Source organism: Brassica napus, chromosome A6 (genome assembly GCF_020379485.1).
Source record: "Brassica napus cultivar Da-Ae chromosome A6, Da-Ae, whole genome shotgun sequence".
Classification (NCBI taxonomy): Eukaryota; Viridiplantae; Streptophyta; class Magnoliopsida; order Brassicales; family Brassicaceae; genus Brassica; species Brassica napus.
This window is the reverse complement of record NC_063439.1, coordinates 3,952,270-3,977,988: the sequence shown is the minus strand read 5'-3', so window position 1 is coordinate 3,977,988 and position 25,719 is coordinate 3,952,270. Positions and strand designations below refer to the sequence as shown.

General features: G+C 40.2%; 5 protein-coding genes across 5 annotated transcripts; 2 read left to right on the top strand and 3 right to left on the bottom strand.

The window, feature by feature from the left end:
• The first annotated feature begins 1,700 nt into the window (after nucleotides 1-1,700).
• On the top strand, nucleotides 1,701-2,168 carry LOC106359230. Its single transcript, XM_013798960.2, has one exon. The coding sequence runs from the start codon at nucleotides 1,701-1,703 to the stop codon at nucleotides 2,166-2,168; it is 468 nt and encodes a 155-aa protein (XP_013654414.2).
• A 1,985-nt stretch (nucleotides 2,169-4,153) lies between these two features.
• Nucleotides 4,154-5,170, bottom strand: LOC125575823 (nucleolar GTP-binding protein 1-like). Its single transcript, XM_048734939.1, has one exon. The coding sequence runs from the start codon at nucleotides 5,168-5,170 to the stop codon at nucleotides 4,154-4,156; it is 1,017 nt and encodes a 338-aa protein (XP_048590896.1).
• Nucleotides 5,171-11,582: 6,412 nt separating this feature from the next.
• On the bottom strand, nucleotides 11,583-18,736 carry LOC106346208 (dynamin-2A-like). Its single transcript, XM_013785472.3, has 22 exons — nucleotides 18,319-18,736; nucleotides 17,947-17,997; nucleotides 17,735-17,855; nucleotides 17,559-17,651; nucleotides 17,149-17,210; nucleotides 16,862-16,979; nucleotides 16,446-16,782; nucleotides 16,088-16,235; nucleotides 15,699-15,800; nucleotides 15,495-15,614; nucleotides 15,183-15,266; nucleotides 14,972-15,099; nucleotides 14,363-14,447; nucleotides 14,122-14,245; nucleotides 13,889-13,965; nucleotides 13,738-13,794; nucleotides 13,338-13,482; nucleotides 13,110-13,249; nucleotides 12,656-12,769; nucleotides 12,488-12,555; nucleotides 12,228-12,400; nucleotides 11,583-12,122 (listed from the first exon to the last, which is right to left on the bottom strand). The coding sequence occupies exons 1-22, from the start codon at nucleotides 18,457-18,459 to the stop codon at nucleotides 11,875-11,877; spliced, it is 2,736 nt and encodes a 911-aa protein (XP_013640926.1). The 5' UTR covers nucleotides 18,460-18,736; the 3' UTR covers nucleotides 11,583-11,874.
• A 1,125-nt stretch (nucleotides 18,737-19,861) lies between these two features.
• On the top strand, nucleotides 19,862-22,848 carry LOC125610166 (glycosyltransferase BC10-like). Its single transcript, XM_048782112.1, has 2 exons — nucleotides 19,862-21,066; nucleotides 21,921-22,848. The coding sequence occupies exons 1-2, from the start codon at nucleotides 20,470-20,472 to the stop codon at nucleotides 22,560-22,562; spliced, it is 1,239 nt and encodes a 412-aa protein (XP_048638069.1). The 5' UTR covers nucleotides 19,862-20,469; the 3' UTR covers nucleotides 22,563-22,848.
• On the bottom strand, nucleotides 22,845-25,620 carry LOC106346210 (pentatricopeptide repeat-containing protein At1g10270-like). Its single transcript, XM_022720616.2, has one exon. It carries the CDS (start codon nucleotides 25,555-25,557, stop codon nucleotides 23,035-23,037), a length of 2,523 nt encoding a protein of 840 aa, XP_022576337.2. The 5' UTR covers nucleotides 25,558-25,620; the 3' UTR covers nucleotides 22,845-23,034.
• Nucleotides 25,621-25,719: the final 99 nt, after the last annotated feature.

The window sequence follows — 25,719 nt, the reverse complement described above, 5'->3', positions numbered from 1 at the left end:
GAGCCATCGAACAATAGTAAGGCAGTTCACCGTCGTCCCTCTGTATGAGGTAACATCTGGAAATGTACATTAGGAAATTCTTTAAAAGAAAAAAAACCAATTTAAAGAAAAAACAAATAAAAAGCAACAAATAAAAACTCACTTTCGTGAGGACCTTGTGCATATGGTACTGATGGAAACTTTAATCTCAGCATAAACACAAAAAGAAAATTGTGAATATAACTCACATAAATAGCCAATGGATGATTTTCAACTCCATGGGTGAAATGTATGTTGATACCAAAACCTTCGATTCTAGGTTGTCCCCCTGGTAGAGACTGGATAAATGCAACCGGCTCATTCACAGTTAAGGTGTTGTGGTCACCTACATTGAAATTAATCACCAGAGAAGGGCTTTCGACTCTAGAATGACCACCAGGTTGAAATTAAGTTTGTGTTTTTTTTGTACAATTCTTTCTTGTTCATATCGAATATATTCATGAGTATTAATATCTTCGATAAAAATTAGTATTTTAGCAAATATTTTATGTTTCTATTTTACTTTCTTGTTCTGGTCTAATGTATTTACAAGTATTAATACCACTTGGTTTCAATAACTTTTAACTCTTAATCTACAAAGTAAAAATGAGAAGAGCTATTTTTACTTCAAAATAGACTAGTATATCATATATGCATTACGAAAATCATTTTATGGAATAATATGGTATTTTGTTTGAAGTTTAATATTAATTAAGGTATTTTATTTAAAATTTTATATTTTAATATAATATTTTATTAGTTGTGATACATTTATATATGTGCTAGTTCTTTATAAAATTTATATGAATTCAAATTAGTTATGACAAATAAAAGGACCATATTATAAAATATAAATAGTTTTGAAGTTGAGTTTGAAATTTTGCTTTTGAAGAAAAACACTTTTAAACTTCAAATATAGAGTTTTGGAAACTTCAAAATAAAGTTTCTTTTTGGAGATGTTCATAGTGGTCGGTTGCTATGAAACCTTGGTTTAATTTTAATATTTAAACTTGATTTTAAGGGCCTAACGGGTCTGGTTTTGGAATCACCGACCCAATCATTTCTATATTATTAAAATAGAAATATCCCTTAGTTTTACAATTTATTTACATTAGAATGCCACTGAAATATTTATTAAACTTATATTTAAGTATGCTTATCTTTTTCTAATTTAAGTAATAGATTTAAACATTTAATATATTTTCCTAATTTAAATAATATATTTTTTTAATCAAATCTTAACCAAAATAGATTTTCCAAAAGATTTTCTAATAGATTTCGTATTAACACATTAAATACTTTTATATTTATTGGTAGTAAATAATAGAATAAAAAATCACTCATCATAATCAATTTATATAACATATAAATGAAACTATAAAAATAATTTATTCATAAATTATTAGTATAATTATTTCATAATATAATTCTAATTAGTTATAAATATTGAATTTGTTTATATGATACACTATGATATAATAGACGATTAAGATCATAAAATATAATTATCCAAAGCAATAAATAAAATTATTAGTTTGAGATGATAATAGTTATTAGAAATATATTTCCTATTCCTTTTTGAAGTTGTAATCCACGTGGGATTGTAAAAAGCGCGCCTATATAAGAAGAACCCAAAAGCTTTACAAAAATACTCAAATCGCTTCTTTTTTTGGTCAAAAGATATGAATCCTTCTAATCAACTATTGAGAGTTCACACGTCTACAAGAAGGCTGTCTCAATCGGAAGGGATGGGAAACAAAGTCACCGTCTCGTTGGGTTCAGCTATTGAAGACATCCATGAAGATCCGGTCACCGGAATCAGAACATTGATCCAAACCAGTAACCAACAACTCGGCTCATCTTCCTTAGTCAAGTTCAGTATCCATAGCACCTGTCACAGTCACATCGCTTATCTCCTCTTCAGTCGCTTCATACACATTCTTTCTTCAGGCGGCCAAGTCTCAGCCACGCGCGTCAGTACGGTTACTTCGCTATGTGATGACTTAGCCTCCCGCATCGCTTCGGCTGCAAGTAACTTAGGTTTTGGCACTAACGGTTTCGAAATAAACCTCTTCTTGATTTTTGCAACAGAAAGAGTCTCGGTTGGTTTGTCTCCTTTTCGTCAGAAGTTTTCTTCCTTGCAATTATGATTTCATCTTCTCTTCTTTTTTTTTTGTCTTAGGGTTTTGAATCCATTCAAGGAGAGGAGGTTTTTGGTTTTGAAACAATAACTTCAAAAGTACGTTTTACTTGATTATTTCTGTTAACATACAACTCTTAAAGTTTCAGAACAAGATATAATCTTATTACAAAGAATCCAAATACGCAAAGACTACGTGTAACACCCGAAAACCAGCCCAATTAAAATTTTTAAAAGCTAATGGGTTCTCTACAGCCCAACTAGAAAACCCTAGGGTTTTCCCTTTTTCCTCACCTTATAAAAGCAAGCCTTCCCCCCCCTTAGACTCCCATCAGAAATTTAGAAGCGAAGCCCTGCGGAGAATCCCCGGAGATCAGAAGCCCTAGCCGTCGACTCTTTCTCTCTTCCCCGCGCTGTCTCTCTCCTCCTTCTCTCTCTTCGCCGCGTCTCTCCTCTCTCTCTCTCTCTTCGCCGCGCCTCCTTCTCTCTCTCTCGGCCGCGTCTCTCTCTCCTCGCCGTGAACAGCCGCGAGTGGTGGTGGTGGCCGCGTGGTGTCAGCGACTTCAGATCCCGTTTCTCTTACTCTCTATTCTCAGATCCAGATCCAGATCTAGGCTAAGGTGAGGTGTTCTACCCAGATCTCTTTCATGTTCTTTTATATTGTTGAATGTGGATCTAGGATTGAGTAGATCCTGGTTGTTGTTAGGTTGATAGACCATGTTGCATTAAAACTCTCGTACTGATTTAAGATTCTAAATAAACTGATTGATTGTTTGATTGTTTGATTGATTGAAGATCCGTGGTTGTGATTGAGAGCTAGGATGGTTAGAAAGAAATGAACGTAGGATAATAAGAGAACTGTTAACCGGTCTGGTTAGATGAATGATAGGATACCTATGAATGATTGCTGAATGGATTGAGTGTGACACCGAGAACGGGTGGCGTCTAAAAAAGGAAAGTAAGAAAGAGTCTAAGGGTTTAAGGAAAAAGGAAATGATACGCCGAGGGACTGGTGGGGAGTATGGGAAACGCGGCGGCCGTAGCATTCAAAAACGGCAAGTAAGAATAGAGGCGCCGGTAAGATTGAGTCACGCCGAGTCTTGGCGGGAAGGGGTCGTAATACACTGCAAGGGGTATGGACTACATCCAAGGGAACCGGATGCCGGGTGTACCAGGGCAGGCGACCTCATAGGGATGCAGCAAGAAAGGGGAGGGTTGGTCCGCTTGAGCTGTGTAGGTCCTAGAGTTATAGGATGAATGGAATCTTAATTAATAAACCGAAATGTGTGAATTGAGCGATGACTGAGTTCATTGCACTGCTTGTTTTGTGAAATGGATCTTTAATAGTTAGTTAGGAATTGGGTGTAGTGACTAGTCGGTTCTCGTTTCGCATTGAGCGGTATAACAGCTCATGGGGGAGACTGGTCTAGAATCGCTTCACTGAGTATTCGTACTCACCCCTCCTTTTCCCTCTCTTTTTGCAGAACTATAAGTGGAAATGTCGACGGTAAGAAAGGAAACGCACCTGAAACTCATGGGACCAGAAACGGGACACACGGAGATGTCGGGAAAAGTAGACATGTGTGTCCTAAACCCCGCGCCCTGGAACCCCGGTTGGAAATGGGGAGGGACGGGTGTTTCACTACGAACTCCTGTATATAAAATATAAGAGAGCCAGTTGGAACTAAAGCCAACCCCATCAACGAAATAGCATATAACCACTGCAAGTATCAATAATCATAATAATCATCTAAAGCCCATCAACTTATAAAAGCATCATATAAATAGTAAAAAAAAAAGTGCAGCACTTCTTCAGTCCTTTCATAAATCTTACTGCAAGAATCAAATACATAATATTTTTATTCTCTTTTCTTACCAGCTTACAAATCACAAAACTACACAAAACCAAACAGGACTATGCTTGGAGATTTATGATAGAGATATATGCTTAGAGAAAGATTGTAAGTAATGTAATGTACCTTTGATTATTTGGTTTCAACGCCTTTGAGTTTTTCCTTTCCCTCTTTTACCTGAAAACAAGTGTTTTGGTTTAAGTGTTGGTATAACTCTGTCAGCCTCTCCACGACGTGCATCTTTGTTCCTTTTTCTGTGAGACTTGTTCCCAATCTTAATAGCCTTTATCTTCTGTGACGAATCTTTGAAGCCTTCACCAGCTAACACTGATCTCGATCTTGATATACACAGCTTCTTATTACTTTGTTGCTCATCGTTCACATCATCACATCTCTCCCTCTTTCTGCCTCTAGATTTGCTTCTTGCACGGTTCATAGCCGAAGAAGGGTCAAGACCGAGGGATGACAAGTCTCTACCCAACCTCTCCCTTGTAAACTTCTTGTCCTTGTTAAACTTTCTTGGAACAGCTGCTCTGTTCTGTGCATTGCTCTTCTTGAGTCTGTGCTCTTGAATCAGCAAAGCTTTCTTCTTACGAATATCAGCCAGCTGTTTCTTCTGCTCCTCCGTAAGTTTCTCGCCTTCAATCTCAAACTCATCTTCTTCTTTCTCAGCTTTCCTACGGTGGTCTTCTTCACTTGTCAACTCTTCAAGCCTATTCAAAATGTCTGGATCCATAAAGTCAGCAACATTATGACCATCACAAATCTCAGGTATGATGTCATCCTTCCAACTTTCATCAGCCAAGATGTACTTCTTCTTCAGACTAACATTATAAACTCCAGCTCCACCATTCTCATCTTCCAAATCTTTCTCAGTCTTTTGACTCTCACCAGCTTCCATGACTACCTGAGGTGTACAAGGGAGCCTCTCTTTGTCATCACGAAGCTTCGGCATTGCCACGTGGAACCTGCTCAAGTGATCACCGATGCGTCTAGATTTCATCTTCTCCTCCACCCTTTGATCCAACAGCCTCTCACAAGCGGCATTCTTCACAGCCATCACGCCTTCTTCCGTCAGAGTACTCATATTCAAAACCACCGCCTCTTCAGTCTTCATCTCTTCAATCAGCTTCAGATCTTCTTCAGACAGGCTTTTCATGGACACTATTGGTTTATGTATACCGGTTTAGTGGTTTGATTAGATTAGTTGGTCTAATATCAATTGTATAGCTGAATATATATACACATGTAAATGATGACTTTAATTAATAAGAGATATTTTATATTTCTCCTTCTTCTCTCCCAAGGAAGCTTGTACGTAACATGGTATCAGAGCTAACATTGAGCTCGATTCTCTTGTGATTTTGCTTGCTCGAGCTCGTTTCCGTCGATAATCAAGCTCCGATGGTGTCAGTGAAGAAGATTCCGCGTAGATCGAACCGCATTTCAACTCGTGCAGCTCCGATCGCTTCTCCGACGAACTCTGGTCCGGATCTACAGGCGTCGCGAGCTCTCGTTGGTGTTGAACATGCTGATTCGATCCACTCTCCGTTCTTCATGCACACTTCTGATCATCCTGGTTTGATTCTGATCTCTATCAAACTTGATGGATCTAACTTTGATGATTGGGAAGCTGCGATGAAGATTGCTTTAGATGCGAAGAACAAAATCGGTTTTGTAGATGGATCACTCTTACGTCCTCTTGAATCCGATCTAAACTTTCGCGTTTGGTCTCGTTGCAACAGCCTTGTTAAGTCTTGGATTCTTAACTCGGTATCAACTCAGATCTATCGTAGTATCTTGCGTTTGAATGATGCTACAGATGTTTGGCGTGATCTCCACAGTCGATTCCATATGACAAACTTACCACGAACTTACAACCTCACACAGGAGATACAGGATCTGCGTCAAGGCTCTATTTCTCTATCTGATTACTTTACCAAGCTCAAGACCTTGTGGAGTAGTTTGGAGAGTTGTGAAGAAGCTGATGATCCTTGTACGTGTGGGAAAGCCACTCGGCTCCATCTGAAAGCTGAGCGTGCTAAGATTGTGAAGTTCTTGGCAGGACTCAATGAATCATACGCTGTGATTCGTCGTCAGATAATAATGAAGAAGACTCTGCCTTCTCTCACTGAAGTTTATAATATTCTTGATCAAGATGACAGTCAGAAGAGTTTTGCGACTGCTATCTCACCTGCTGCCTTTCAGGTATCTGAGACTTCGGTTTTACCGTCGAGTGTGTGCTATGTTCAAACAGGAGCTCACAAAGGCAAACCTATTTGCTCGTTCTGCAACAAGGTTGGTCACATTGCGGAGAGATGTTACAAGAAGCATGGCTTCCCTCCAGGTTATACTCCACGAGGAAAGACACCTGAGAAGTTTCAGAAATCACCCTCTGTTACTTCAGCGGTTCCTACCTCTTCTAAACCTGAAGTGAAGTCTTCCTCTCTTGACAACTTAATTGGTAATCTCTCTAAGGACCAGATTCAGCAGTTTATAGCTTTGTTCAGCTCTCAGCTTCAGAACCCACACGTCTCAACTCAGGGTGAAGCATCTACTTCTCAGAATACTAATGAGCTCCCTAGTATCACCTTCTCCCATTCTACTTTTTGCTTCATCGGTATTCTTACTGTTTCACAGAACATTATGAACAATGGTACATGGGTTCTGGACTCTGGGGCTACTCATCACGTTTCCCATGATAAAGAACTTTTTGTATCATTGGATACGACCATTACTAGTTCTGTGAATCTACCTAATGGCTCTATGATCAAGATCAGTGGTGTTGGTAACATTCAACTAAATAAACACGTTCTACTTCGGAATGTTCTGTTTATTCCAGAATTTCGCTTGAATCTCATCAGCATAAGCTCGTTAACGACTGATCTTGGCTCCAGAGTTATATTTGATCCCTCTACTTGTGAAATACAGGATCGTACCAAGGGCTCGATGATTGGACAGGGTAGAAGAGTTGGGAATCTGTATGTGCTGGATATCAAAGAAGCTTCTGTGAGAGTGAATGCAGTGGTGGATATTGGTACTTGGCACAACAGAATGGGTCATGCTTCTTACTCGAGGCTTGACTTGATTGCTGATAATCTAGGGACTCTGAAGCAGAAGAATAAAGGAAACTCCTACTGCCATATTTGTCACTTGGCAAAGCAGAAGAAGCTTTCATTTCCTTCTCCAAACAACATATGTAATTCAAACTTTGAGCTTTTGCATATTGATGTTTGGGGACCATTTTCAGTTGAGACAGTGGATGGATATAAGTATTTTTTGACTATTGTGGATGATCATTCTCGAGCTACTTGGGTTTATTTAATGAGAACAAAGGATGAGGTTATTAAGGTGTTTCCAGCGTTTGTTGCTCAAGTTGAGAATCAGTATAATGTGAGAATTAAGGCAGTCAGATCAGACAATGCACCTGAGTTAAAATTCTCTTCTTTCTTTCAAGAAAAGGGTATTATCTCGTATCACTCTTGCCCTGAGACACCAGAACAGAATTCGGTGGTGGAACGTAAGCATCAGCACCTGTTAAACGTCGCCAGAGCCTTCATGTTTCAGTCTCAAATGCCTCTTGCATATTGGGGCGATAGTATCTTAACTGCAGTGTTTGTCATCAATCGCACACCTTCTCCAGTGATTGGTAACAAAACCCCATTTGAGATACTAACCGGTAAGGTTCCTGCTTATGATCAGATGAGAACATTTGGTTGCTTGTGCTATGGTTCAACTTCACCAAAGGGTAGAAACAAGTTTCAGCCGCGATCAAAGGCATGTGTTCTGTTGGGTTATCCTTCTGGCGTCAAAGGTTACAAGCTCTTGGACCTGGAAACACACAAGATTTCTGTTTCAAGGAATGTTATCTTTCATGAAGATATTTTTCCGCTTGCCTCTACTCAACCATCAGATGACAGCTTGAAACTCTTCACACCATCTTCTCCTTTGTCCTCAGGTAATGATCAATCACCAATTCCATCACAAATTTCTCCATCTCCTGATCTTCCATCACAAATTTCTTCTCGTACACGAAAACAACCTGCTCACTTGCAGGATTATCATTGTTACAATTTCGATTCAACCATCACTTATCCCATTTCATCTTTCCTTTCATATTCCAACTTATCTCCTTCCTACTTATCTTTCGTCAATAGCATTACTAAAATCCCAATCCCTCAAAGTTATTCTGAGGCCAAGGACTCTAAAGAATGGTGTGAGGCGGCTGATAAAGAATTTGGAGCAATGGAAGCAACAGGAACGTGGGAGATGGCTACCTTACCGGCTGGGAAGAAAGCAGTTGGGTGTAAGGTGTTGTATTCTTTGAAGTATAATGCAGATGGCACTCTTGAGAGACATAAAGTTCGTGTGGTTGCTAAAGGTTTTACTCAGAAAGAAGGTTTGGATTATACTGAGACTTTCTCCCCTGTAGCAAAACTCACGACAGTTCGTTTCTTATTAAAAGTTGCAGCATCAAAGAACTGGTTTCTGCATCAACTTGATATCTCAAATGCATTTCTAAATGGGGATCTCGATGAAGAAATTTATATGAAGATACCAGATGGATATGCAGAGAGGAAAGGTATCACATTGGCTAAAACTGATGTCTTTCGCTTGAAGAAATCTATTTACGGTTTAAAACAAGCTTCCCGCCAATGGTTTCTTAAATTCTCTGCTGCCTTATCACGTTTGGGTTACACAACAGGCACAAGTGATCATACACTCTTTTTAAAATCATTTGATGATGGTCACTTCCTTGCTGTGTTGGTTTATGTTGATGATATCATTGTGGCTGGTTCAAGTGCTTCACATTCCAGGCAGTTGATACATGATCTTTCACAACAGTTCAAGCTTCGAGATCTTGGTGTTCTTAAATACTTCTTGGGTTTGGAAATTGCTCGTACAAGTCGCGGTATTTCTTTATGTCAACGCAAATATGCTTTGGAGATGTTGACTTCTACTGGCATGTTAGGCTGCAAACCAACCTCTACACCTATGGTTCCAAATTTACATCTGGCTTTGAAGGATGGAGATCTGATTGATGAGCCTGAACGGTATCGAAGTCTGGTTGGTAGGTTGATGTACTTAACCATTACACGCCCTGATATTACATTTGCTGTTAACAAGTTGTGTCAGTTCTCCTCTGCACCAACAACAGTTCATCTCAAGGCTGCTTACCGTGTATTACAATACATCAAAGGCACTGTGGGACAAGGACTCTTTTACTCTGCATCTTCTGATTTGTCTTTAAAAGGATTTGCTGATGCTGATTGGTCAACTTGTCGAGATAGCAGACGGTCTACTACAGGTCTTTCAATGTTTCTTGGTGACTCTTTGATCTCTTGGCGATCAAAGAAACAGGATACAGTCTCTTGCTCCTCAGCTGAAGCAGAGTACCGGGCTTTAAATAGCGCTTCTAAGGAGATGATTTGGCTTATCAAGCTGATGAATGATTTGAAGGTTCCTCGTATACAGACACCTATTCTCTTCTCCGACAGTACAGCAGCTATCTACATAGCCACGAATCCTGTTTTCCATGAGCGAACTAAACATATAGAGAATGATTGTCACTTTGTTCGGCAATGGCTTGATCGGAAGGTCCTCAAGAGTCTACATGTGCGCACACAGGATCAAGTAGCGGATATTATGACTAAACCTTTGTTCCCTCAACAGTTTTATCATCTTATGTCCAAGATGAGTCTTCACAATATCTTTGGAAGCTCATCTTGAGGGGGCCTATTGGTTTATGTATACCGGTTTAGTGGTTTGATTAGATTAGTTGGTCTAATATCAATTGTATAGCTGAATATATATACACATGTAAATGATGACTTTAATTAATAAGAGATATTTTATATTTCTCCTTCTTCTCTCCCAAGGAAGCTTGTACGTAACAGACACCAAATCAGTCTTGTTGCAAACAATCACCAACGGTTTGTTCGCGAACGAAGACTTCAAGCTGTAGAAAAGAGAAGCCTGCTGAGCAATGGTGTAGCCACAAGAGCCAGAAACATCCAAAAAGAACAAAACAGCAGCTCGAAGATAGGCCAAGGCAGTGATACAACACATCTCGATGATGTTACGGTCTTCCATCGGCCTATCCAAGACCCCTGGCGTATCGATCACCTGATACCTCAAACACTTGTAATCAGTATGACCAACAAAGAGCGACTTCGTGGTGAAAGCGTACGGCTGAACATCCACATCAGCTCTCGTAACTTTGTTCATAAAAGAACTTTTGCCTACGTTAGGACATCCACAGATCAAGAGAGTTCTTGTGTTAGGGTCTATCGAAGGAAGCCTCGCCATGTGCTGCCTTACCTCCTCGAGATAAGCCAAACTAGGACCGACTCTCTTCATGACAGTACACATACGCCCCAGAGCAGAGACTTTCAAGGACTTGCATCGGTACAGAGAATCACCATACTTGACTAGCTTCACGTAATCGCTGGCGACTTTGGTGATCAGCTTCTTGGCGGTGTTGAGCTGACCGAGAGCGAGCTTGTAGTGATCCTTGCAGTGCCGGCTTTGGGGTGGTGCTGAAGGTGCAAATGCACTGGACTCTTTTATTTTCATTAGAATTTTTTACCTGTTTTAGGGCCTTTATTTTTTGAATTTTACTTGTTTTAGGGCCTTGATTTGTTGAGTTTTACTTTTTTAGGGCCCTATTTTTTTGAATTCTTTAAAATCATGTATTTACACAGGTAAATTTTATTGTATGGCACAGGGCCCACATACATTTTAAGCCGGGTCTGGATCCTTGTCGTAGAGGACGTTAAGAAGGTTGTCGTAGAAGGGATGAATCTCTTCGAGGCGAGGAAACTCGTCGACGATGGTGGAGAGCTTTTCGACGAAGTTTGATTGTGTGAACTTGATTTTTTTCATGTAGAAGCTACGGAGTTGGCTGATGTTGTTGCTCTTGTGGGTAACTGTTGGTGTCTGGCGCTGAGTGCGTGAGAGGATGATGTCAACGAACTTTTTTCCATCTGGGACAACAGTTATCTTCTTGAAGTTAAACTTCACCATTGCTTTTTAGCTTATCTGACATGCATAAGAATCATTACATAACATGGAGTTAGGAGAGTAGTAACATAGTTCTGAAATTTCAATGACTGAATCCACATCACAAGAGCATCAATCAATGAACTGTACGATCAAACAAAAATCTCTGATAAAACATTGTGCATGCAATAAGATAGGTTTAGAGAGTAATTATAAGAGCATATGAAGAGTGTACGGACAAGGTACAACAGAGTTTATAGGGTATACAGTTAAAAGAGATTGCGAGTTCGTAAAATAAAGAGTCGTGAGAAGACAGACATACAAAGAGATTTCGAGTTTGTGGAGAAGACGAACGCCGGCCGCGTGAGATGAAGTTGAGGTATGTTCTAAAATGGATTCCTATATATTAATCACAAAAAGTCAGAACCTTCTGAATGTGTTGGAAGGTTTTGTTTGGCATGTTAATTACGGGCTTCTATAAGGTTTAGAGTTTGCGGGCTTTTAAACTTGGACGCCGACCGGATATTACAAGGCGTTCACATAATAATTTTAGAAAAAAACTCAAAAAGTAAACATAACTTCCAAAATATTGCATGAACATGCCCCTCAAAAATAGAAAGGTCCACACTTGCCCAAAAATAGTTGCCAAAAACAAAAAGTTGAATAAAGAACAAAAAAGATTCAGACAGACATGGACTCATGAAACAAGCACAGAATGTGTGATAATATCTATCTACAAAGAAGACAAAACACCGGTCCCCTTCTTAAACTAGTAAAATAAGAGTGACTTAGTCCCAGAATACGGGACCCAAACTCGCGAGAAAGAATCAGTCTCCGTTTTTTTTTTCTTTCTTTCAGGTTCTAATACCTGTAAGATGATCCACCCTGTGGTGGTGCTGGTGGAAGCCGGTTCGGGGTGGTGCGGCGGCTGCTACCAGAGCCTGGTGATGGTAAATCTCCGTTCTGAGCAGGATCGCTGTAACGGCGGCTGTGACTGTGACCACCTGATCCGTATCTTGACAGTGAATCTGACCCTCCATTACCAGCGGCGTTGAAGGCATTCATCCAGTCATCCCCTGAAGAACCTCCACTGGTTTTTGGGCTACTTTCTGCGGGTCAAGAGATACCACAATGAAGTTTAAGAACAACCGATGTATGTAACGTAGCCCACAATAGCCAGCATTGCACTGCCGAAATCAAGAAAAATAATTTACCAGTGGAACCGTTGTCAGACCAACTTGAAGCAGCAGCAGCTCGGTTGTCATGAACGCTAAGCTGCCTTGTGAGCTTAGAAAGAAGAGAGGATTGTTTCAGGTAACGCTCTCTTTTTCCTTTGACGTTCTGATCCTCTTGAATCAATGACTCAATCCTCTCATTGCCTATTGCACTATAGATCAAATACAAGAGAGCGCAGATAATAAGCACACCGCAACTGAAATGAAATTCGTCACAAGGTGGAGGAACGATATTGAACCTGATAGAGCTGTATAGTTGATTCAGCATGTCTTCTTTTGATTTCTCCACTTGACAAAGAACAACAGCCTGTTTAATTCATGTTGCTTAGTATCACGACCGAGGAACAACGGGAACAGAAAAAGAGATGAACAAGGAAACTTGGAGCTATAGATTAAGCATCGTCCACCTTTGGAACATTGGCTGCAAGACTGTTAAGGACAGCTTCAACGTAACCACGTACTTCTTGGGACATCCACCGGAGTTCCTCTTCTGGATCGACGGGTTTCCTAACCATCTTATCCTGAAATGCAGACAAGATCACAGCATAAGTAACCTCTATCACGGATACCAAGCATAAATGCCTAATATGCCAACTCGACAGCAATTTCCACGTTCACTAAGACATCGTTAACTTTTTTTCACTCTTCCAACAATACATGTTTTAACTCTTCAACGTAAAGTTTCTAAAGTTCTTCCGTTCAGTGTTTCAAGCACATTGAAACCTTTGTAATATAGAGTTGGAAGTTAGTCAGTGATAAATGGTAGTGCATAAGACTAGTGAAGATATCTAGCATAGATCTTAAGGAAGGGAAATACGAAAGATAAAAGATTAAGCGTAGAGGTTGGCTATGATGACTCACAAGTGAACCTTCTGAAAAACTCTGTCTCATGGAAATATTGCCCACTTGGCCTCCTCGAGCCTGAATAACTTTCTGCAACTTATTAATCCACTCGTTCTTATCGACTGCACTCTCAGCCTTAAGCACAAGGGAATTGTGAGCTGCAACATAATCGTTTAAGGAAAAGTTCATAAAAGAAGGCATAGAAGATTAAGAAGTTTGAATTCTGAAGATGATTGGTTCACGTACCTTTTAGTACAGTCTTATAGGGAACCTTGCAGGTTATTTTAAATATAAGACCTGGTCCTTTTGGATCAGGTCCGTTTGCCTTCTTGTCCTTCGAACTCTTTGATTTTTCTACTTCTTCCTCAGGAATTTCTTCAATAGTGCATTCCTGAGTATTTAACAAAGTTTATGAAAAAGTAATATCAGAAAAACAGGAAAAGTGTTATTTATAGAGCATCCACATTTCTCATTGATAATATCAGTAGTATACGAAATTCAAAGCATGAGCTTCACAATACACAAAGTAATTGTAAATCGCTATGGAAAAACCAGTGTGTGGGATAACAAGGTGGATATGAAACAATTTTATTAGCCGTATCTATTTTTTGACAGGAGTAAAGAAAGAATGGAAAGAGAATGATACCTCCAAAGTTATTGTGCCCCGGAAGTTTCTTTCTTCTTGCTTTTTGGTATAGCCCAGCTAGGAAAAGGTAAATGGATAAGCAAGTGATTACAGTGCTTCCTCCCTGCAGATATTTGGATAAACACCGGAAGGAGATACACTAAATACTAACCTTTCCAGTTTTCTCATTTAGAACAAACCATCGCCTACTCCATCCATTTGTTTTTGCACTTTTCTTCATTAAGTACCCTATATGAAAGAGTGATTATTTGTTATCGACCTTGGAAGTTGGTTTATCAAGGGTTAAGACGAAAAAGACGGAAATCATGCAAATCATGTAAAAGGATAGGGGGAGAATTAAAGTTTTTCGACAGCAACTGGGTAGACGTATAATAGGATACCAACCAGCTGTTATCTCTCCCTCAGGTCCAGCAGTTTTCAGACCAGAGACCTCCGGCGTCTCTTTATCTTGCGGACTAGGTTTGTCTTTCATTGATTTCATGCTACCATCCGGCTGAGGACTAGCAGCCTAAATACATGCAGGTATGAGAATTATTTAATTAAGTACTTTCATGAACGTTAAGGTAAAACCATAAAAAGCATTTTCCACGACGAGGATTCAAATTAATTTGAAATGAAGACGCACCCTGCTTAAAAGGGACTGCTCAGCATCTTGTCCCTTCTTAGAAGATCGTCCTTTCAGCTCATCCTCGCGACGTTGTCTTTCCATTCTGATAAAATCAATACATCGTCAAAAAGATAGAAATGATTTTCAGTCATGAACCATGAAAACAACAATTTTGGAGTTCCCCAACAAATGTGCAGCTACAGAAATACAACTGCTTGGATACCAAAGTCCAGCCATAGAGATTCTAAAAGAAGCATACTGAAGTGACCATAAACACCCCTACCAGCCAGGGTAACAAGTATATAGAATCCCCCATCAGAAAGCATGGTAACTATAAAGATGGTTGACAAGAAGTATAAGAAGTTAATGGAATAGATCAATGTCAAAGTTGTCCTAAGCGAACACTCGTACACAGTTTTCTAGTAATGAAAGCATCAAACCCCTAAATGCACTAATCACAAACAAACACGCAAAAACAAAAACATAAAGAAATTATAGAATTCAACAAAGATCTACTAGCCATGGTGTTTAAAAGAAAAGAAAAAATTACAATGAGGGATCATTAAGTCCGAGTACAACCATTAAGAGTACAAAATAAAATTGAAAACAAAAGCAAAGACAGTATACCTCCTTTGCACAAGACGGATAAAATGTTGAGGTGGTACAAAAGCCCGTTCCATATCGACTAGTGCAACCACCATTTTCTTGGCTTCATTCTTGAAACCATCAAGTGCTGCACTTGCTATAGCTACAACCTGGTTGATCATTTGTTAGAAAGGAACAGCTATTATCGAAATGATAAAATGCTACTGAACAAAACACCACCCAACATTATTACCTCTCGCTTGAAAGGAGGATATCTCCCGAGTCCTGGTGTAGCATTTGCAGAGGCTGAAACTATGTCAACAAGAACTCGATGAACCTAATCAAAAGTTGACCGTATTAGCTCAACAGAGAAATAAGACAATCCAGAGATCTGGATGCATGATATTTGGAGTAGGAAATGTATACTAAGACTTAAATAAAGTAGATAAGAGCACTAGAACAAGAGAAAACTTAACAAAACTCTCAGCAACGTTCAGAATAATTAAAGTGTCAAAGTTAGACGAATGCTGTAAATTACTGAAATTGAATACTACTGCATGCACACCTCATCAACACAAAGACGTGCAGGGTCTTTAGCCAACTCAAGGACAATCTTTATCAGCGACCTCAACCCTTTCTCTGGAGATATAAGATAAGGTTGATAACCATCTGCCTCCAAAACAACCTGATAAATTCAAAAAAAAACTCTGAAGTTTAGTGTCAAAACATATCTCGTGCAGAAAATTTTAGGAAAAAAGCAGACACCCACCCTTTTAACATTGTTCAAGTCAAAATGCCTATCCAATGGAAGCAGCTTGATTCGGTTGGGAAAATTTCCTTCAAAACTTGCAACAACTTTCCAACCACTTCCCTGAATAAAAAAGACTGTTATAGTAAAACGTACACCCAGTTGCAAAAGGACTTCAGCATGAACTAAAAGAACACAAGTACAAAAAATGTAACTCAACCCCTCAGTGGGCTTATACACTACCATAAACCTCAGCTATCAGATTTTATGAGATTTCCCACGATATAATGTGATCTAACCAATCGTATGTCAGCAAGATACTCTGATTGCTAATATTAAGACAGTTCCTCTTTTTGATATGTTTGGATTTCCAACGAAAGTTTAGTTTATTTATGTAGGAAAGTACTTACTTCACCACCAGCCAAGTGGAGAAGAAATTTTTCCTCAAACTCACGGCAAAGCTCCAAAGCTATAGCCCTTGTACCTTCAGCACTGTTAACGAGTTGTTCCCCAAGCCTCGCTAGCTCGTTCTGCACCATTTGAGACTTACCCTGGAGCCTGTACAAAGAATTTGAATAATGAAAACAAGAAAAGACGCCTAAATAAACGAGACAAGAAAACAGCTTGGGAAAATAATCATTTTCCCTGTCTGGCACATAAATGCAAGTATCTCAGTAACAATCATCACGGATTAATAGGTGAAACAATTGGTCCAACTCTCCTTTATGACATTAATGACAAAAGATAATATATAGAGAGAAGCAATACCCAGACAGGATACTTGGAAGCCTGAGCTTCATTCTGCTACGGATCTGGCTAGCAAGGGTGTCCACCAAGGCAACTCTGCCAAGCTTGCTTTGTGGGGCCCCAGTCAAAATGGACTTCAGACTTTCACTCTCAGCACGCCATGCGGTTTCTAAGGAGTTCTCACCACTTCCAGACTGTGCTGATGCAATTGCAACGGATTGGCCAATAAGAGCTACCCATGGGATGTCAGTTGTTTTTGGCGGTCCTTGATTTGAGAGAAGAGCCTGAACAGCTGCGAGGGCTTTCGGGTTCTCTGCAGCCTGGTCAATTTTCCCAATAATGCCAACTGTCCTAGTGCCTAGTAAAGTAACAGCCATTGGTAAGTATAAAATATAAACAATAAAAGAAAGCCAGATTGAAAAATCTAATGTACTCACTCTCTGGATCATGCTCCTTCGCAATCTTCAGTGCTCGGGAAGATGAAATTTCAGATGCCTGGCTAGCAGGGACTATAACCAGCAGTATGGCATCATTGTGTTGCGCGTATTCAGCAATCTTGTAAAGAGATCCCCCAAAACAAACAAAAAATTTCAATAAGGAATAATAACAAACATGATAATGAATCGATGTTAGCATTTCTGCAGGCAATCCGATTAATATTGTTGAAATCTTATGTTTCATGGTTGTCAGGTGGATGAAGGGCATGACAAGGTCCAAAGCTCACCATTGAATCATCCACAATTCTCTGGTCCAGCCCAGGCAGGTCAACTAATTTCAGTGGCGGAGCTGAAAGATACAGTGCAAAAGTAATATGTTATGATGATGATCTAATAAAATTTGAACACTAAAACAATGCATGCCATATGTCACTACTCACGTTCAAAAGAGTATTATTTATTTTAAAGCTCCATTAAATATAATTATATGTTACCCACCAACTTACAGCTTTAATCTCTTAAACAGTGCACTAAATTGTAGGAGTATATGGGATGGGGGGTGGCAACTTATTACACCTGACCAGTTCACTGATATCAGAGATATACTCTATCACCCAATTAACATTAGCTGAGGATGTGCTACTTTAAGAGTAGATAGGCATGCCACTAACAATTGTGCAATTAAAAAAGGACTTACCTGTGCTGGTACGAAGGTTTAAATATATTTGATCACGATTCTTCCCTGAGGCTCCTTTGCTAAGTCTATCTTGGAGAGAGTGTCTCAGAGCACCTATAACAAACCCAATGTCGAACACAATGGTAACATTATGAGAAGATTGGTTAAATCCATTCTATTGATAGAGGGAGACTTACTTGCTGAAACTTGTTGAGATTTACTGTCGATTTGCAAGATAATAGCCTTGCTGCTCAAAGAAGCCTCCCTGCTCAAGTCAATTATTATAGGAGCTCGTGTAGCACCATTCTCACCCGTAGGCTGTCCACAGCAAGGCCAGCGTGATTTGAATGAAAGGTATGATCCAATAATAAACATTAAAAACTCACATAAGACTCGATGTACTACTTACCAGGACTGGATGTCCAATAAGACTGTTCAGAACTGCAGACTTCCCAGCTCCCTGGTTCAATAAGCAAAAGGATATCACTTAGATCTCAACACTTAAGACTTTAATTTCCGAACTACCTACCTCAATGAAGCAATTCATTCTCAAATCCTTCTACTAGAGAGTTAAATGTTGATCAAAAACAGATTAGATCAGAAACTAGAGTATCTGACAAGCAGATCTTAAGGCAAATATCAAAACAAATGAGCTATCAAAATCGTTAAACAGGAAAATATCTAATCGAGATCCACCGATAACGAATCTAATATTAAACAACACTCGAGCACGGGCCTAAACACACAAGCAGATCGAGGAGGAAGGAAGGAAGGAACTCACCACATTTCCCAAGGCTACGACGTTTAGGAAAGTGGCGGGGCGTCTAGAAGAAGAGGTCTCATCGGGATCTTCGTCGGCGAGCAGAGACGCGGCCTGTTTCATCGAATCTGAGAGCTGGGACAACTCATCGATCGCCTCCATCGCGAATCGAGATCGAAAGTAGGGGATCTGGGGGGAAGAGAGGAGTCACTAGATTGGATCTGGCGAGAACCGTAACCGGCGGTTACAGGAGGATTCTTTTTCCCGGACGTGGTGGTATGAAGCTAAGATTATTCGTTCGTCTCCGTTTTGGGGATTTGCTTAAGAGCGGAGACGAGGTCCTCCTATAGAGACGACGTAAGATTGATTCAAAAAGGCACGGGACGAAGGTTCGGATTTCAAAACAGTTGCAATTAATCTCATACGATTCAAGTGGCTTCCTCTTTTTTTATTTCCCCCTTTTTAAAAATTTCCACCAAATTATAATGTTTAGAGAATTTATTTATTAAAAAAATTTTGGTCGGCAAATAAAATGGTTTTTACGGAAAAATAAAATAAAATTTAAATCTTAACAGGATAAAAAATAGTTTTTGAAAAAGAAAAAAAAAACTATTTCAAAAATCAGAAACAACCAACACCAAATAATGTTAAGCTTCATGACATCACTTTGTAAAAGTATTACCATTTGTTAGATCCACTTAAATTTTTGTATAAAGGCATTTTTACCTATTGTTATTTTTTTCTATAATAGTATTTAGAGGTGAAATTACTCCAACCACCTCTTTTTCTTATTTTATAATATAAATCTTATTTTTTACTCTATATTTAGAGATTACTATTATAAAGGAATATATTGAAGATATTTCACTTTTACTATAAAATTCTTTTATTTTAGAAATGAAAATAGCAAAATATATAAGAAATGGTGTGTTGACAAAAAAAAAATATAGGAGATGGTGTTATACTTATTCAGGTTATTTGATTATCTCGCACCATCAAAATGACTGGATGAGTTATAAGGTTTGCAAATGTATTCATGTTGTCTGTCATTCAAATTGACAAATAACTAATTAAAATAGCTGGTGCACAAAAAAACTAATAAAAATAGTTTTTCCTCATTCTTTTGTAAGCCAAGAGGAAGATTGAAAGTAACACATAGTAATCATGATAAATTTCACAATACCATTCATATGGATTTTTTTTTTTGAAATTACCAACCAATATGTGTTATCTTCGTGGATGACACTAAAATAATATTTTAATGGTGATAAAATCTTTATATAACCCCTAACTAACATGCTTTCACTTTAAAAAGGAATTTTACCTAAGTATTCCATTATATATCTTGACTAGAAAAAAATATGTTTTGTTATTGTTTTATAAGATGGAACAATAACAATTTTTCATCAAAGCATTCTTAGTTCCTTAAAGTAAAATCAAAAGATAACAACATAGTCAAAGCTTATGTATAAACAAAACTACTAAAAGAGTTAAAATTTTCTATTGTATAATACAAAATGGAGGAATAGTTGTATTAATTTATTATATGAAAACACATACTCTGTACCTCCTTGATTGGCTGGGTAAATAATGACCAAAGCTTTGTAGATTTGTTTTTAAATGTTTAATTATTACATTATTAAGGTTACACTTGAATAATTTATAAGCTTGAAATACTGAAATCTTTTTTTAAATAGAAAGTCGGACCAAAGAGATGACGAGCACTACACCACGTCACAGTCGAACGTGGGCCTACAGCCCAATAACTTAAAGAACCTATAAGTTCTTCCCACCTGGCAAGATCTGCGGAGTTTGAACTTTGAACTCTTTATGTTTTCAACGTGGACCATAAACTCAATTAAATTACGTATAAACTCAACTTTTAATTTTGTTTTTTTTTATATAATAATAATAAAAAAGATCAAAATCCACCGCACTTCCAACTAGATAAAAAGACCAGATTTGTTTATGTTTCTTCTTCTTCTTAGCGGAGAATTCAATTTTTTTTTTCTGATCTGTTCCACTCATCCTTTCCCACTCTCACGAAAGATCTGATTATGATTATGGTCTCTCCGAAGCATACAATGTTTCCATGAAAGGCTGAAACTTTATTTTTTTTTTGGAGAGATCATCATCACTCTGTTTTTTTGAGAGTTTTCTCGAATTTTGATCATGGCGAGAGGAAGAGCGGGTGAGAAGGAGGAAGGCGAGAAGCACATAGGGTTACTAAAACTGGCTCAAACGCTGTCGTTTCTGCTCATATTCATGGCCGGGATCATCATCGGCCTCGCCGCTAGCTCCCACATCGATCGCTACTTCAACTCCTTGCCCACGACGGCGTTCTCCTCCTCCTCATCCGCGGCCCTGCAAACGGTTCCCGATTACTCGAACTGCACGGTCGTCCACCGGGACTGCGCAGGCGGCGAGGACGAGAATCACGACGACGACGCGGCGGAGAAACGGAGGGATCGGGATTGCTGGAGCGTGGAGGGGTTTGTGCGGCCGGGGAATCTGAGCCACGGGATGAGTGACGACGAGCTGTTCTGGAGAGCGTCGATGGTTCCGGTGAAGGAGGAGTATCCGTACGAGAGGGCTCCGAAGGTGGCGTTTATGTTTCTGACGAGAGGGCCTTTGCCTATGCTTCCGCTCTGGGAGAAGTTTTTTAGAGGGAATGAGAAGTATTTGTCGGTTTATGTTCATACCCCTCCCGGTTACGACATGAATGTGTCGAGTGGTTCGGCGTTTTACGACAGGCAGATCCCGAGTCAGGTACGTGTTGATGTAATAAAGTGTCTTGCTTTTGTTCTTATTTGAATCGGAACAGAAAAAATACACAAGCTTTTTTTCGTCAGTGACTTAACTTAGAATACAAGAACAGAGTATTTTGGATAAGTAGATGAGATTTGTAATGGTGTCTTTCATTTGGAGTTAGGACACTTTGGGATTCTGTTGTTGTGCTAGCTTGAGCTTTAGGAGATGAAAAATCTAGGTGAAATGGTCCTGAGATTTTGAGCTGGAGACAGTACTATTTTACCAATTCTCATGGATCTTATAGTTAGCTCATGCACGTGGGATAATTAACAACGTCCAGGGTGTTGAAGTATAGTCGTTCTGGATCATGGAGATCTAGTTTTGTACAGGAAGTAAATGTAGATTTTATTTTTTCAATTGTTTTTTTTTTTACTTGTTAGCTACATCTATTTCAAGGTTGTGTATGGATGAAGATTGGTTACTCTTGTAGATACATAGTTCTAAATTTTAATAATGTTCACGAGTAATTTCGCCATGATATGGAAAATAGCTTGTTATAGTTCATTTGATGGGGAACAAATTGATCCGTAGGGGTACGAAACTGAAACATACTAGTTCACAAAAACATTATATGAACTTCTCATGTTGATTTAAAATTGTTTTGTTGTAGTAATCTCTTTCATTATATGAATTGCTCAAGGCTTCTTTTTTTTTTCCCCACGACACTGATTTGGTTTCTAAATATTGTTTGGTTTATAACTTTGAGGATCATGGATAGTCTGTGTCACTCTATGTTTGATCTTTATGATTACAAAAAAAAATAGAAATAATCTGTTTGGTTCTGATGTTTCTTCTATACTTTAATATCTCAGAAAGTGGAATGGGGATCTCCACTACTAACAGATGCAGAGAAGCGGCTTCTAGCCAACGCGTTACTCGACTTCTCAAACGAGCGTTTCATTCTTCTCTCAGAAAGCTGCGTCCCCGTCTACAACTTCTCCACCGTCTACTCTTACCTAATAAACTCTGCTTACAGTTTCGTGGACTCTTACGACGAGCCCACACGTTACGGCCGCGGGCGTTACAGCCGCAAGATGCTCCCAGACATCAAGCTACACCACTGGCGTAAAGGCTCTCAGTGGTTCGAAGTAAACCGTAAACTCGCCATCTACATCATCTCCGACTCGAAATACTACTCGTTGTTCAAACAGTTCTGCAGACCGGCTTGTTACCCTGACGAGCATTACATCCCAACGTTCTTGAACATGTTCCACGGTTCGGTGAACGCGAACAGAAGCGTGACGTGGGTGGATTGGTCTATAGGTGGTCCTCATCCAGCTACGTATGGGGCGGATAATATCACGGAAGGGTTTCTACAGTCCATAAGGAAGAACGAGACGGATTGTCTTTACAATGAAGAACCAACTTCTTTGTGCTTTCTTTTTGCTAGGAAGTTTGCTCCTAGTGCCTTGGCTCCTCTTATGAACTTGAGCTCTACAGTGATGGGGTTTTGAGGAGAGCAGCTGATTTTTTTTCTCTTCATGTTTCTACTTTTATAGAGATGAGATGAGAGATTCTTCTACGAGATACATACTTAGGACTTCTTTTGGTTATGGTCACTTCTTTTACTTGATCTTAGATATAAAAAAATGTAAAGGTCGAGCCTTTTTTGTATGTAGGAGTTTTGCTTCTGCCGACCTGCAGAGCTAATAGCTAATCTAGTTATAGATTACCAACATCTATTCTTTTTCATCAACTTTTTGGAAAAATGAAATTACAGTGCGAGAGTTTTTACTGATATTGAACTGCATTACTCTTTAATCTTTATTAGGAGGCTTCAAGAGAAGCATAAATACAAGTCAATCAACAACAAAAGGTGTTAGATTATGATGTTGATCTTTAATAAATAAATATCAGAGTTTGCATGCGACCCACAAACCAAAAGGCAAAGGAAGATGGGCAGAATGAATAAGCCAAGTTGTCGAACTAGTTTCTCAATTCAACTACCTTTTTTTCTTCACCGTCTTGCCACTCATGGGAGGAAGATGACACTGGCTCTTGTTGTTGAGAAAGATGACCATTCCCAGAGTTTGACCACAGTGCTTGATTAGCTGCCACTTGTCCTGACGTGGGATTTGACCACTGTGACTGCTGATGGCTAGCTGTCTGATTAGACCATGGCTGCTGCTGCTGCTGCTGCTGCCCTGTCCAAGCTGACTGCTGGCCAGCTGTCTGATTATTCCACTGTTGCTGCTGACCAGGCGTCCGATAATCCCACGGTTGCTGCTGCTGGCCAGGCGTCTGATTAGCCCACTGTTGCTGATGATGGCCAGTGTTTTGATTACCCCACGGTTTCTGCTGGCCAGTTGTCTGGTTAGACCATGACTGCTGATGATCAGTCTGATTAACCCACTGTTGCTGCTGGCCAGGTGTATGATTAGTCCATGATTGCTGATGACCTGAAGGACTTGACCAACCCGGTTGCTGCTGTTGATATCCTGGTGCCTGACTCGACCATGATGGTGGCTGTTTCCCTGCCATCTGACTAGACCAAGGATGCTGCTGCTGGTTAGACGAAGTGTTGGACCAAGACGGATTCTGGCCGTTACTAGCGTTGTAAGTTCCTCCTGTTTGACCATTGTCCCCACCTGACCCTGGTCCCTGGCTCGTCCATGGGGCCTTCTCTCTAGGTTGCTGAGGAGCTGCAGATGTAGCCCCTAACACTGAGGGTACACCAGGTGCAGTGTTACCAGAACGCACAGAGTTTCTAATCGGACGGGTAACCGTATTCAAGGTTTTCTCAATCTCCTCACGACGTTTTGCTTTCTCAAAAGTCTCTACGATAAACTCACGCAGTACAGGAGCAACACCAACACTATATCCAACCATCTGACCAATTATATCCTTAGCTTGGTCAAGTGCACCGCCATCGCAAAGACCTCTAACCACCACATCGTAAATCGAAGAATCTGGTTTCGGTTCCCTCTCTCCCATCTTAGTCAACACCTCTGCAGATTCAATGACCTTACCATTCTCAATCAGCTCGCCAAAGACCCTCGTACCGAAATCAGCAACCACCCTCAAATTCACATCAACCATCCTGTTCAACATCTTGAGAGCATCATCGATCCTCTCCGCCTTGAGATAAGCATCAATCATCGCTCTGTGGCTCGGAGCATCAGGAGGCAAGGATTTGCTCACACCTTCCGCAAACAACCTTTCAGCCTCTGGTAACATCCCATGTTCACAGAACCTCGTTACTATGTTACAATAACCTACATAATCCATCACAAACGGCCTAGAGGTCGGCTTGCTCCCAACTTTCTTAAACGTATCAGCCGCTTCCTCAAACTTCCCCATCTTGAAACACTCATTGACCATTATACTAACCGTCTCCGAATTCACAGAGAGAATATTAGGAGGAGTGTGATTATCCAACATCTCATTAAACAGATCCCAAGCTTCACTCTTTTTACCATACTTGAGAAAAACTTCCAAAAGCACATTCCCAGTATGTGGATACATTCTAAACTTCTTCTCCAACAAAGACCTGTAACACACCATAGCTTCCTCATCCTCACGTTTCTCAAACCAATACTCCATAAAAGTAGCATTCACAATCCCATCGTAAACAGTACACTTACTTTTCAACTCATCAAAGAACTCATTCGCCTTATCTAACTCCCCAAGGTCCAAGAACCCTCTAATCAAATTACTGTACGCAATCGAATCCGCGGCTAGGCCTTTACTCAGCATCTCCCGTAACAAACTCGCGGCGTCTCCGCTCCTCCCAGCTTGAACCAAACCTCTCGTCAAATGTCTATACGTAACCGACGAAGGAGCGAAAGGAGCGTTAGCCAATATATAACGGTACACTTCGAGAGCTTCCTCCACGTGTCCTTCGTCGCAGTGCGCGTTGATGATCTGATTGTACGAGACAACATTGGGGACGATGTGATTCCGCTTGAAGAAATACTCAAACAGAGAGATCGAGTCGCCGTAGCGCTTGGCTCTGTACATCGCGGCGATGATGGCGTTGCAGGTGAAGACGGTGGGCCGGGTGCTGGAGAACACGGAGTTCCGAGCGAGGCGCGACGCGGCGTCGAGATCGGACGCTCTGATCAGGGACTGGACTCTGTTGTGGAGGTTGAGCCGTTGGCCGACGAGGGAGGAGGTCGAGTCCGGGAGGCGCGGCGCGTTGGGGTCGCGTTTCGGAGGGGGATCGCGCTGGAGAGCGTTGAGAGGAGGCTGGATCCGGCTCTGGCGTCTCTGTTTGCGACGCGCCGCGTCTGCTTCCTCGGCTGATGAGAATGTTCGGTTTCGGATCTGGAATTGAGAAGGATCGTTGAGTTGAAATGATTCTTGAGTGTCAGCGATCGTCTTCGGATCTTCAGTTTGTGGGGAAAATGAGATGTTGTAGAAGCGCTGCTGGATGAGTGTGATCGGAATAGGGGCGGTGGTGGTGGTGGCCGCGTAGAGACGGTGGCGTAGGAGGTGACGGAGAGACATGGCGGGAGGAAGAAGAAGGTTTGGGTTTTAAGATCAAACGGTGTGGCTTAAACCCTTTGAATTAAAAAATAAATAAAAAGACGATAAATATAATTTAGTAAAACGGTGACGTATTAGTAAGTGGGAATGTTTGGTGATAGGTGTAATAGTATTCTCGAGAGG

Excerpts from the sequence above, each read along its gene's own strand:
- LOC106359230 (XM_013798960.2), top strand. The coding sequence starts at position 1,701 with ATGAATCCTTCTAATCAACTATTGAGAGTTCACACGTCTACAAGAAGG.
- LOC125610166 (XM_048782112.1), top strand. The coding sequence starts at position 20,470 with ATGGCGAGAGGAAGAGCGGGTGAGAAGGAGGAAGGCGAGAAGCACATA. Across the intron at positions 21,067-21,920 it reads ACAGGCAGATCCCGAGTCAG|AAAGTGGAATGGGGATCTCC; the intron begins GTACGTGTTGAT and ends TTAATATCTCAG.
- LOC106346208 (XM_013785472.3), bottom strand. The coding sequence starts at position 18,459 with ATGGAGGCGATCGATGAGTTGTCCCAGCTCTCAGATTCGATGAAACAG. Across the intron at positions 17,211-17,558 it reads AAACCTTCGTACCAGCACAG|CTCCGCCACTGAAATTAGTT; the intron begins GTAAGTCCTTTT and ends TGTATCTTTCAG. Across the intron at positions 13,250-13,337 it reads CTATAAGACTGTACTAAAAG|CTCACAATTCCCTTGTGCTT; the intron begins GTACGTGAACCA and ends ATTATGTTGCAG.
- LOC106346210 (XM_022720616.2), bottom strand. The coding sequence starts at position 25,557 with ATGTCTCTCCGTCACCTCCTACGCCACCGTCTCTACGCGGCCACCACC.
- LOC125575823 (XM_048734939.1), bottom strand. The coding sequence starts at position 5,170 with ATGAAAAGCCTGTCTGAAGAAGATCTGAAGCTGATTGAAGAGATGAAG.